This window comes from Neomonachus schauinslandi, chromosome 10 (genome assembly GCF_002201575.2).
Source record: "Neomonachus schauinslandi chromosome 10, ASM220157v2, whole genome shotgun sequence".
Taxonomy (NCBI): domain Eukaryota; kingdom Metazoa; phylum Chordata; class Mammalia; order Carnivora; family Phocidae; genus Neomonachus; species Neomonachus schauinslandi.
The window spans coordinates 120,550,211-120,562,473 of NC_058412.1; the positions used below are offsets into that span (position 1 = coordinate 120,550,211).

The 12,263-nt window shown below is 53.8% G+C and overlaps 1 protein-coding gene across 1 annotated transcript in view; it reads right to left on the reverse strand.

Annotated features, from left to right (window-relative positions):
- The window catches only part of PTPRT (protein tyrosine phosphatase receptor type T), an 831,114-nt gene that overhangs the window by 31,749 nt on the left and 787,102 nt on the right, over nt 1–12,263 (reverse strand). Inside the window, exons 24-27 of the mRNA XM_044919044.1 lie at nt 9,385–9,539; nt 6,890–7,025; nt 4,641–4,790; nt 2,979–3,152 (exon numbers count right to left, since the gene is read on the reverse strand). Coding sequence (XP_044774979.1) covers nt 2,979–3,152; nt 4,641–4,790; nt 6,890–7,025; nt 9,385–9,539 — 615 coding nt within the window. The remainder of the gene's footprint in view (nt 1–2,978; nt 3,153–4,640; nt 4,791–6,889; nt 7,026–9,384; nt 9,540–12,263) is intronic.

The window sequence follows — 12,263 nt, forward strand, 5'->3', positions numbered from 1 at the left end:
ATCCATCCATCCATCCATCCATCCATCCATCCATCCATCCATCCATCCATCTGAGCATCATTTGTAGAGTGCCTCCCCCCTTTTTTGGTGCTAAGCCCTGGCAAGTTATTTGATCTTTCTAATCTGGAAAATGGGAATCGAAACTCCCATTCTGGGATGGTTGTCATGCAGAGTGAATGAGATTTGTATTTGAAAAGACCAGGACACACGAACGGGCTGTGAGCCCACTGGCAGGACAGAAACATCCCTGACGTGGTTCTTCATCCTTGGCACTGGCGCCGTGGCTGACACATGAGACCCCCAGTGCAGGTCAGGCAAACAAATGAATATACTCAGTTCCACGTTATAGACAGGGAAACTGAGGCCCACAGAAAATAGCTTGTGAGAGTCTGGGCTACGTGGGAAGCTTTGGCGGGGCCCTATTTATTACAGTATCTTGTGAGAAGGTGTTTGGAAAGATTGGAGGGCTTCTCCTTTAGTGGCCTGTGAAACCGGAGATTGTCCACAGCCTACCTTCTTAACAAGCTTTCTTGAGAGGCGGGCCCTGTGGCAGCAGGAAGATGGGGAGGGAAGAGGGGCTTGCCCATCCAAACCAGGGGAAGACCCAGGCAAAAGACCCTGCCAACCATATTACATAAATGATTTCTTGATGCCTTGTGACTGTGGATGTCATGCAGACACCAGGGTCCCGTCTTCCAATGGCCTTCTCCTGGCCAGTGGAATGGTCAAAGGGCGGGGGTGGGGCTGGGGGGTGCAGAATAGTTTCTCCAAAACCCAAACTCCAGCTGCAGATAGCAGGTCTTTGAGCCATTTCTAGACATGGAAAAGAATCTAGTTTTTAAGAGTCAAAAGACAGAATCCGGACCCTGGGCTTCACCCTTTCTGAGCTAGTCAACCTGGAGACAGTCATGCAAATACCCTGAGCCTCAGTATTTCATCCAGAAAGTGGGGACAGTAATACCCAAATACAGAATGAATCAGGATAAGTCTCAGGTCCCGTGATGGTGCCCAACACTCAGTGAATGTTAGTTCTCTTTCCTTTCTCTCTGTCTCTGTGATAAATGCTCTATTAGACCAGCATGCCTGACTAAGCCTTATCTGAAAATATGTTCAAGATCCGCGCTCCTGCCGGGTTTCAGGGATCAGCCAGCAATCCATTTCATGGATAACATCATCCTTTACCAGGGGAAACATTAAAAATTAACCCAGAGGACTTCATATTTTTCTGCTAGGAGCAAAGCTGCTATGGTTACCAGATAATGCACAGACTGAACTGGAATACAGATAAGGACTTTTTTCTTTTTGTAAGAAAGGCAAAGGCCCGGTGATGGCTCACTGGAGAAATGCCCTGTGGACAAAGAGAACACAATCAGCACCAGAGCTTGGCAGAAGGCATTTGGCTCCAGGCAGCATCTAACCTACTAAGTCGAGGCCAGAAGCATGTTTGCTCCCTGCATAGATGAGGAAGCCAGGGAGAGGGAGTTGGGACAAGTGGGAGAAAAAGCAATGAGGAACTTGGAAGTGTGATTACACCCCCAGGCCCCATCTCTTGCCCCGCCCCCCCCACATGTGCACACACACACCGACATGCACACATACACGTACATGCACACATTGATCCTGGAGGGCTCTAAGCTAAAGCCAGAGGTTTCCCCTCCACCTCTAGCTATTTGATCTGACCAGGACAAAGCTCCCTGCTTTGGGACCCATAGGAGGGAGTCCGTGGAGGACTCCCCCTGTGGACAGAGGCCAGGGCAGGCCCCGACAGAGCTGATAGGCATTGAGCTCCCATCACTTCTCTGCCTCCAACACCAAGGGCCCTTGGGGAAAGTTTCAGGAGGATCAGAGGTCAGAGAAGTAGTTGGCTTTGACCCCAAGAGAGGGCACTGCACATTCCTGCCTGTTCTGGGGGAGATGGGAAGTCCACGTGGGCTGGATGGACGTGACCTTGGACATGAGTGGGGAAGGGAATCTGGAAGGGCTTATTTCCAATCAGGCAATGGTATTCTTGGTCCTGAGCCTCGGGAGGCAAGATGTCTGCGTTTTCCTGGATTGCACAAACTGTGGGGAGGCCCGCGGAATTAATCTAGAGTGAGTTCTGGGTTCTGGCTCTGCCACTAGCTTTCTGGGGGTGACCTTGAGCAAGTCTCTTCCTCTTTCTGGCCTCAGTTTCCTTTGCTGAAAAGTACAAGGATGAGACCGGATGATCCACGGCTCCTTCCTGCTGCAAACGTCTCTACATCCAGGAGGTGGAGGGATGACCACGGGAAGGAGCTGAAGGACCCAGTGGGGAAGCCTAGGAGTCAGGAGCAAGGACTCACTGGGGCAAGGACATGACCTCCTCATTGGGGTCATGACTCCTAAACCAGGTCAGGGTGGGAGTGCCCTTCTTGGACTTGATGCTGAGAAAGCACGAGACAGTGCCCCTGATGGAATAGTCAGGAACATGGCCTGTCCCCTTCTGTGCCCCCTTTGCCACATCCCATCACTTGTCCAGTAACCACTTACTGATCACCTACTACCTGCCAGTCTCATTCTTGCCTCTGCACAGGGGTTATCTGGGAACCTGCCTGGGAGCTCCCCGAGGGCAGAACCTACGTCTGTACCATCTTGCATTCCCAGAGCTCAGGCCAAGGCCTGGCATATAGAATGTTTCCTGAACTGAACGGAAGGCCGAAAGTCAGCTCTATAGGGAGCAGGAGGGGGGACTGGGCAGGCCTGTGCTGTACCGTCATGGACACACACTTTATGCCTTTGGTCCATTCTTTCCAACCTTATGGGAGCAAAGAGCCAAGAACACAGCTTGTATATAGGTTTGGGCCAGAGCCTTCAGGGGGAGCAACGGTCCTTGGGGCCAGAAGATGAGAAGCAAGGAGAGGCTGTCTGGGGGTGGTGGTGTGGGGTGTCAGTGCCCTGGGCTCCAGCCATCTCCACCTCAAAGAGACTTCCCAGTGAGGGCCAGCCAGGGCTCAGCTTACGTCCATCAGAGCGGCATTGACGTAGTTGCTGGGTTCCCCATCCACCGAGATAAGGAAGGGCAGGCAGCGGTCTAGAGGAAGGACATCCATGCTCCGGTTCTTATCGTGATTCCGGGGCAGGAGCCCGATGCTGCAGTCCTCGGGCCGGACTCGGGGAGTCACGATGTTGAGGGTCTGTAGGGTGCAAAGACAGATAGGTAGGCACTGCTTAGGCGGTTGCCTCAAACACAGCAGACAGCGAGGTTCAAACTCAGCCTACCCCATCCTATCTCTGTCCTCCAGGCTTGGCCCTCCAGTCCCCGCCCCCCCACCCCCAGGACTTGTTCTTCTCCCTTGTGATATGCTGCCGTCTCCTGTTGGCTGCTCCATGCCCTGGGAGCTGAGAGCTCCTGCTGGGGCTGTGTCACACCCCCATGATGCCAAGGCCGCAGGGCGGCATGCCCACGTGCAGAGCAGAAACAGGCTGCCAACACCTGTCAACCTACTCATCTCTGTAAAGGGTGGGCCAGCCAGGAGGTCAGGGGGTGGGGGTGGGGAATCTCTAATGAGTGTTATGCATCCCTTGAAGTGTCATGGAAGGAGGGAAAGGATATCCCCAATGCTCCTCTCAGAGAAAGTGGTTTTTGGAACGAGCTGCTCAGGATGGGTGAGAGATTCCCAGGGGGGCAAGATCTAGGCATCTGGAAAATTTCAGGGCTGTGTTCTGCAGAGTGAGTCTTGCAAGTGTGGGGCCAGAGCTGAACTGTCCAGCCAGGAGACCAGATGCTCTGTGCACCCAGGAGGGGGCTGTGGCCTCCATCTTTCCCCCATTCTGCACTTGGTCTCCCGTCCCAATCAATAAAGCTTCCGTTTGAGGGAGCATGGGGGATCTGGCCTGGCTGGGGTATCTGCCCATGGAATCATGGGCCGAGCCCTTGCCCCTCAATTCCTGAAATTTCCTTGCTTCCGGCTGCCTGGTTCTCAGCTCCTGTTGCCCAGGGATGACCCTGGCACAGACCTCAGGACAACAGGCTGGATTCTTGGCTTACTCAGTGATATATGTCCAGGCCTCCAGACCAAAGGTGCCACCATTCTGGCCACATGGGCTGCAAGGTGCAGATCTGCCATGCCTGAGCTGAGCTGAGCTCTGGGATGGTGCTTCTCAAAGTTTAATGTGCAGACAAATCATCCGGAGATCTTGTTATACTGCACATTCTTGTTCAGTAGATATGGGTGGGACCCAGGATTCTACAGTCCTGATGAACTCCCAGGTGAAGCTGATGGTGCTGGTCTCCAGACCCCACTTTGAGTAGTGAGGATCTAGGACCAATACACTCTAACTGTACAGAAATGGCAAGAAAACCCGAGTCCCTTTAGGGCCGGCGGAGCACGAGACTCACATCTATGTTTAGAAACTTGTCTCCACCCACAACTAGGACTAGACTAGAACTAACTTAGTTTAAACACATGATCACAATTAAAAACATGTGTCAGCAGTCACCGAGTGACTGGTTAATAGTTGCTCGTGGCTATGTACCGAATGTTCTGGAACTCATTCTGCAGCTGCCCAACGCAGCGGACACTGGAAGCACTAGGCTTACCCACTCTCACAAACAAAACCCCACGAATGTGCTCAGTGCCGCTGAAGTTGGCTGGGTCACCGAGCCCGGGACTTGCCCATACCTGAAATTCGTCTTTGATCTGGCTGGAGTTGGTCTGGGGGTCCAGCCTGCTGATGTTGTAGTAGAGAGAGCGGAACTCGCACACGGGGATGGCTGTGTTGCCGCAGAGGCATGCTTCCAGGATGGCGTCATGCACGAACACATACTGCTCCTGCCAACCCACGGAGAGGAGAGGAGAGGAGAGAGAGGGTTCTGGGTGAGAAGAAGAGCGGCCTGGGCGTGTGTCGCCCAAACGTAATCCTATGGCGGCGAGGGATGCGCAGGATTTAGATCGCAGAATCACAGCTTCCTCTCCAAAACCCTGAAGGGCCAAGTTTCCCTGTTTCTTCGTGATCGCCTAAGCAAGGGTGAGACTACACTGTAAGACTCAACAGTGTAGTCACTGATGACAGTTAGAAACTTCTGGAACTGCTGCAGCATGGGCTCTTGGTGCCTGCCTCTGTCAGCTTTCACCTCTACCTTGAAGGCTGCTTACTGCAAGCACCTGAGATTCAGGCTGAGGGATTTCTTCTAGTCCCAGGAGCACACTGGGGCTGGGTGCAGGGCGAGCCAGCAGGGCTGAAGATTCAGCACTCCAGGAAGGAGCCCTCAAGCAGTGTCAGCCGGAGAGCTGGGGCAGAAATACCTAAGCTCCTTCTCTCCCAGGTAGGATATTTGGGAGGGCACGTTCCATACTACCTCAGAGCTCCCAGCACACTTGGGCTCCAGGTGTCCACAGGGTGAAACAGCTTGCAAAACCCCTTAGCAGTGTCACACAGACTGGCTTTCTTTCCTTCTCTTTGCTTTCCAACCAGTGAGTCTTGGGATCACCTCACCAATAAACCACATGCCCTCAGCTCCTTGTCTCAGGGTCTGCTCCTGAACCCTGGGCCCCCCTGCCACCTGTGTCCTTTGCACCTGCTGTTCTCTTCCCCTGGAACCCCGTGCTCCCTTTGCTATGGCCCCCATTTCTTCATTCCCTCTGGAAAGTCTTCTGCAAATGCACCAGGTGGAAGCTGTTGCTATTGCTCCCAGGCCCTTAACAAACGTTTGTTGAGTGACTGTTCTCTTGCAGAGCTTGGCCCATCTCTACATCAAACACTTATCCAGATGCATCATGATGATCTATCTGAATGTCTGTCTCTGCACCAGACAGCAGGGACCCTGTGTCTAGCGCCAGCCAGTGAGCCTGTCTTCTGCAAGCACAAATCTGGGAACAGAGAAAGCAGCCACTCGTCTTTCCTGCAGCCTCACCAAGTCTAGACGTTTGCCTGCGGGAGTTGGCTCAGAGCCCACAGCGGGCTCCCTATGTGCATACGCTTGTAAGCGAGGGGATTCTCTGCGGAGCCGGCAGTGACTGGCCAGGCCCAAAGCCAAAACTTGCCTTTGCAGGACTGATGATGGATGTAGCTCCTTATCTGCCCTAGCTGACTGCCTGGGCACCCACAGGCTTGCCTAGAACCAGACGATGGGCTTGTTGTAAGAACAAGCCATGGCTTTGAGGAGTAGGGTAGGCAGAAAAGGCTGCCTAACAAGAGAGTACAGTTCAGGGAAAAGTGCATGGGCCTTGGGGTCACATGGACCCAGGTTCCACCACTGTCCACCTCTGTGAGGACGTAAGGACCCTTTATCTGTAAAATGGGGATACTAGTAGGAGCCACCCCACAGCCTTGTTGTGAGGAGTACAAATAATATCCTGAATATAAAGGACCTAGCGTGATGTCTGGCACATAGTAGGTGCTCAACAATAAAGATGAACTCCTCCCATCTCCCTCGGGTCTTGGGCTCTCTACCTAGATGGAGGGATGCGTGAAGGTCTGCTTTTCCCTCAAGGGCGGGGGCTATGTGTTACCTCTTTTGGAATCCCTAGAACCCAGCCCAAGTACTCAATAATTTTGTTGATGAAGTCATTCCGGCAGGGACTGAAGCAATGCTTGGCACACAGTCTTCTCCTTCCACCAAGGCAGGAATACTATTCAAAGAATCCTTGAAAGTTGCCATTTGGTCCCTGCTTGGATGCCCTCAAAGCCAGGGAACTCACCACCACTCCCCACTGGTACAAGTGCTTGCCCTGTGGGACCTCAGGGCTGGCAGCAGTGTCCTAGCTTCTACTGTGGTCCCCACTGTAGCAAGCCATGTATTCCCTCCCTCCCTTTCTCCCACTCTAGGTCTCTCTCTATAGGATACCCCCACCCATGGGTGTCTGTCCTACCCTGCTTCTCCTTGGCCACAGCTGCAGCTGGCTGCCCAGCTCAGTCCCCCAGGACTTACTTCTGTCTGCACCAGGTTGACCCTCTGGGCCCGGAGCTCACGCACACAGTTGAATATGTCCACTACCCCTTCGTTCTCGGCCATGTCGAGCATGGTGTCGATGGCGATGAAGCAGCCAGTCCTTCCGGCTCCCGCACTGTAAGAGAGGACAGTGTCTGTGTTAGGGATCTCGGGGAGGGACTAGCCCAGGCGAGGCTCCCCGCCCCCACAACCACTCAGCCCTGTCCCAAGGACCCTGCAAAGAGGCAGCAGGCTGCAGAGGTCAGACACAACAGTCTGAATCCTAGTGCTGCTGGGAGACTCTGAGCAAGCAAGTGAACTTGGAGCCTCAGCTTTCTCTTCTGTAAAATGGGAGAGCAATGCTTGCACTGGGGGCTCTTTTAGCAGAACCTGCTTACTTTTGTTGTCCTCATTTAGCAAGGATTCACTTAATGTTTACAAAGTACCAGACATTGTTCTAAGTGCTTTTACAAACATTACCTATTGACTCCCTTGCGAGGTGGTTGGGAAGTTCCTCACCCCATTTTACAGGTGAGAAAAGCGAGACCCCGGGGTCTAGGAGGGAGCACAAACAGCCACTCATTGGCGTCTTTCTGAAGTCTCCTCCTCCATCTGTGTTAGGGGAAACAAGCATCCTGACCTGGTTTTGAATCTCGGATCCACCATGGGTGAACAACCTGCCTGGTGCCCATAAACCTCACACGTATAACCTGCCTCCCTGCCGGGTTCTCTTGAGGACCAGAGCTGTATTTCAGCCTCACATAACAACTGAGCTTATCATACTTGGGGTCAGACCCATGGAACCCAGTCCTGGCTTAACCACTTACTAGCTGTGTGACCTTGGGTAAACGACTTAACCTTTCTGGGTTTCAGTAACCGCAACCATGAAATGAGGCTGATGATAATAAATAGACCCACCCTGTAGCACTGATAGCACAATACATGTACATTGCACGAAATGATGCTGAAAGAGCCCAGTGCATATAAATTACCTAGCCCTATGCCTAGCTGCGTTGCAATTTCTCAGTAAATTGTAGCTACTTATATTCAACAAGTATTTACTGAGCACCCAGTATGCACTAGACGCTGGGATTGGGAGTGGGGATATGAAGATAAGCAGACATGGTTTCTGCTCTGAAGAATTAACAGTCTAGGGAGCGGACCAGTATTAGAGGCAGAGAACAGTAGCGTTTTTAAGTGTTTATTAGATGTCAGGACTTCTCCTAGGCGCCGAGTATATGGCAGCCAGCACATTTCATCTTCAGAATGGTCCCAGGAGTGGGGACCACTGTGCCAGGCGTGTTAGGCGGACTGGCTCTGGAGGAAAGACATAGAGCCATCGTGCAAAGAGAGCCTAATAAATCGTCCCCCTTCCTCCCTTACTCCAGAGCAGAGGAAGGGAGACAATTTATCTGGCTGCTCTCTGGGACACAGGACTTGGGGGCTAACGTTCTACTGTCCTTGAACTGTCATGAGTTATAAAGCAGAGGATATATGCAAAATGCTTAGAGAGTCCAGGGCTGATGGCGACTATTACCTCCCAACCCTCAGTGACCTCCTCTGTGAAATGGGGTCTCTAATTCCCACCTGCTCCCGTGGGGAGGGTAAATGGATGCCGAGTGACAAGGGGCTGGCCCTGAGATGCCTGCAGTTTGTGGAGTCCCTCCTTGGCTTCACTCAAGACCTTGACTGATGTGGACACCACCAGGGCAGGCATAAGTCAAGAACACACAGGGTCTGAAAAGCTGGGCTGGGCCCAAGGTCACACTGGAAGAGGGAGGCAGGAGTGTGTGGGCCAGCTAGCCTTCAGGTCTGGTCCAATTCTTAATGCCCTTGACACGACACTTCATCTCCATTTAGGAGGATTGGAAGATGTGCCAGTCATTCCCCATGTGACTTTCTAGGTCAGAGCTGAAAATACCTCTTCTCCATAATAAGGTGAAGCCTGGCGCTGTCCATTTACTCTCGGTTAAGGACCCTGCAGGCCAGCAATTGAGTTTTAAAATAACAGAACTGAAGAGCAGCATACTTCCACGGAGGTGCCCCGCTGCCATGGCAAGCGGCCGAGGGAGAGCGACTGGAGAAAAGCCTGTCAACTCCCAGCGCTGCTGGCTTACACCTGCGTGACCCGGGCAAAGGGCCCACCTTCTCAGCACCTTGATGTTCTCATCTGTAGAATGGGAAGGATGCTAACGCCCACCCCTCCAGGCTGCATGAGGAGTGTGCCAAGTGCACACGTAACAGACGCTGTCAGTGTGAGCCCACGTCCCCAGGGGGCTTTACTATTTCAGGGCAATAGTAATGATACCCACTGGTACTGCTGCTATTACTTTGCTGTTGTTGTCCCAAGCAGACCTCGGGACCTGGGCTGAACTTGGGGACAGGCAGGGCAGTCCTGAAGGCAAAGAAGAAAGGCCACTGGAAGGGCTGCGTCTCCCTCCCTGAGAGCAGCCCTGCAGAAGCAGCCTTGTTTGGAGCTGGAGGCCGTCGCTTACCTGCAGTGGACCACGATGGGCCCGGCCTCGGGGGGGTTCAGGAACTTGACCTGGCGCACGAAGCCCAGGAGGCCAGTGGCATAGCAGGGGACGCCGTGGTCGGGCCAGCTGGTGAAGTGGAACAGGCGGAGCTCCCGGATCTCGTGGTAGCCTTTCTGAGGAGAGAAAGGGCCTCTGTTCCTCCAGCTGTCACCCCCACATGCCCGCCCAGCACCCACAGGGAGCACGGCTGCCGCACGGAGGAACCAGCCTCCCTGCCGTCAGGGAGGACAGGACCCTGCCAGGATGAGCAAGGGCTGCCACACAGGGTGACTCCTGTGATCCGTTGCGTCTGGGAGCCGTGGAAGTAGGTAATGTAGAGGTAGTATGGCTTTGCTGCAGGACTTCTCAGAGCCTTCAGTGGGCTCAGGTACACTCTCCATCCCCAAGGGGGCATTGTAACACACCCACAGTGTTTGTCCTTTTGACAAGGGTGTCATAGGACTTCTATTCAGCAGAACAGACTCAGAGAAAGGTTGGTTTTAAACACCAAGTTCAAGTCATTTCCAGTGGAACACAAGGCCTTTCAGTGACTGGGGTCTGCCTCCCTCACTGTCTCCATGGCTTTCAAATTTTAAAAAAAAGTGTCCGACTCCTCTATTAGATTCTTATTTAGAATTATAAGACAGGAAACAAACAAAAGCAGAGCTTCTCTGACTGATGGGGGCAGTGGGGCCTGGGGCTCCAGTCTTACCACTCCTCACTGACACCCTGCAGGCGAAGGGCACTTCTCTGCCCAGTCTGTAGTCACGTGTCACCTCGGAGCCCATGCTTATGCGGTGCCCCTACCCGCTTTCTCCTACCTTGCCATCTCCCGCAGATATGCAGAGAGCACCAAGTAGGAAGAGTGTTTGATCATTCTTTCAGTTAAGGAAGAGTCACCGAGGGTTATCTGTGCCAAGCCTTGTGCTAGGCACTGTGAAGGCAGAAACAAAAGCCACAGTCCCTGTCCCTGGAGCAGCTCATGGTCTAGCTGGAGAGGCAGAACTCCTAAGTGGATAATCCTATTAAAGTGCTTAAAGAAGCGTCAGGTAACCCCCCCTGGGGAAGGAGAAATCAGAGAAGGCTTCCTGGAGGAGGTGATGCATGCCCTGAGTCTTGAAATACATTAAGAGTGAAAATAACAGCTAACATTTATTGAGCACACACTGCATGCCTGTTACTCTTCTGAACATTTCAGTGTATTAACTCATTTAATCCTCCTACCAGTCCTTATGTTATCTCTGTTTTACGGATGAGGACATTGAGGCTAAGCCAGGTTAAGGAACACAACCAGGTCACACAACTCGTGAGCTGTAACCCAGTCTGGACCCTGGCTGTCGGCCTCCACAGTCTGCACTCCTAGTCAGTATGAGACACTGAGGCCTGAGTGTTGCCCGGTGGAAGAGATGGCAGGACTCATAGGCCAAGAGGCAGCCCAGGCCACGGCATGGGGACAGGACTTAGCACGGCACGTGCACAGAATCACAAACAGGGCACCCCCAGGAGGGACTGGGGGAATGCTGGCTGCTAGAAGGCCTCGCATCTCACACCGGGTCTCGCTGGGGAGCTCTGGGGACGTTGCCCAGAAGGGGAAGGGCATCATCACACTTGTATTTTGGGAGGACTGTGTTGGCTGCTATGTGCAGCCTGGAGTTGAGTGGGTCTGTTGGGGGGCAGTGCAGAAGGCCCTGATGGTGCCCTTCCAGATCCCCTTTCCTGGGCCAGGGTCCCCATCCCCAGCTCCTGGGTCTTGGCTGCAGACACCCACAGCTCCCCCGTTCTTCAGAGAATTGCTCAGCCGCCAGGAGCCGCTTCCCCTGGGGGTGGGGGTGGGTAGCTGGCATTCAGGGGCTGACGGGACAGCAGGGTGACCAGCTGACTTGGTGAGTCTGCGCAGGACTGAGGGGTTTCCTGGGACATGGGACTTTTGGTGCTAAAGCCAGGATGGCCCTGGGCATACCAGGACGTTGCGTGATCCTAATGGAGGAACAGAGGACTCCTTTGCCTCGAGACAGGATCAGCTGTGTGGTGGAGTTCATGACCCAGAGCTCCCATGGGATCCAGCTGGCTTTGGTCTCCAGCTGAGAGCACGCCCTCGCTTGGCTCCTTCTGCTGCCCTGTCCCACCTCCCTCTCTTCCTCCCCTTCTCAGAGCTCCTCCTCCAGCTTCAGCAAGCGCACCCAAAGCCCTGCCTCAGGGTCGGCTTCCCAGAAACCCAAACCGAGATGGGGTGAGACCAGAGGCAGAGAGCCCCATAGGAAGCTGGGGCAGGAGTCCGGGTGGGAGTGAACAAAGGCCCAGATGAAGGACCTCATGGACGAGCTGAAATAGCAGAAGAGGAAACAGCTTCAGGAACACTCAGTTTTTCATTCCATTCTCCAGGTCAGCTCAGCCCCGGGGAGCCCTTGTTTGAGCCCTCACCACCTCCACTGCGGTCATGGATCAGGGGTCCTCCCTCCCTGATGGGACTGTGCTCTCTTCGAGGGCGGACACCACTTTCTGCTTATTGTTTCTGGATCCCCAGCTCAGGAACTGATTTTGAGCTAATGACCTGGGCAGTGTTTGCTGAGCGCCTGCCTGCAGTTCTCTAAGGCCTCCCTGCTCAGGTGTGGGGCCCAGGATGGGTCCCCATGTCGCCACTACTCATCTCACTCCCTGGACTAACTGCATACATGCCAGACAGGATGGGGACCCTGCCAGGTCCTCTTCTGTGGCCTCTGTCCCTGGGCCTCAGCTGTAGGAGTGCTGGCTGCTAGTGACTCCCCTTTTCTGGAGAGGTGCCCTCAGCTGACAGGACCCAACTTGGGCCGGAGGTGCCCTCTCAGTGGCTGGTCCACAGTCAGTGAGTTGATCGAGGC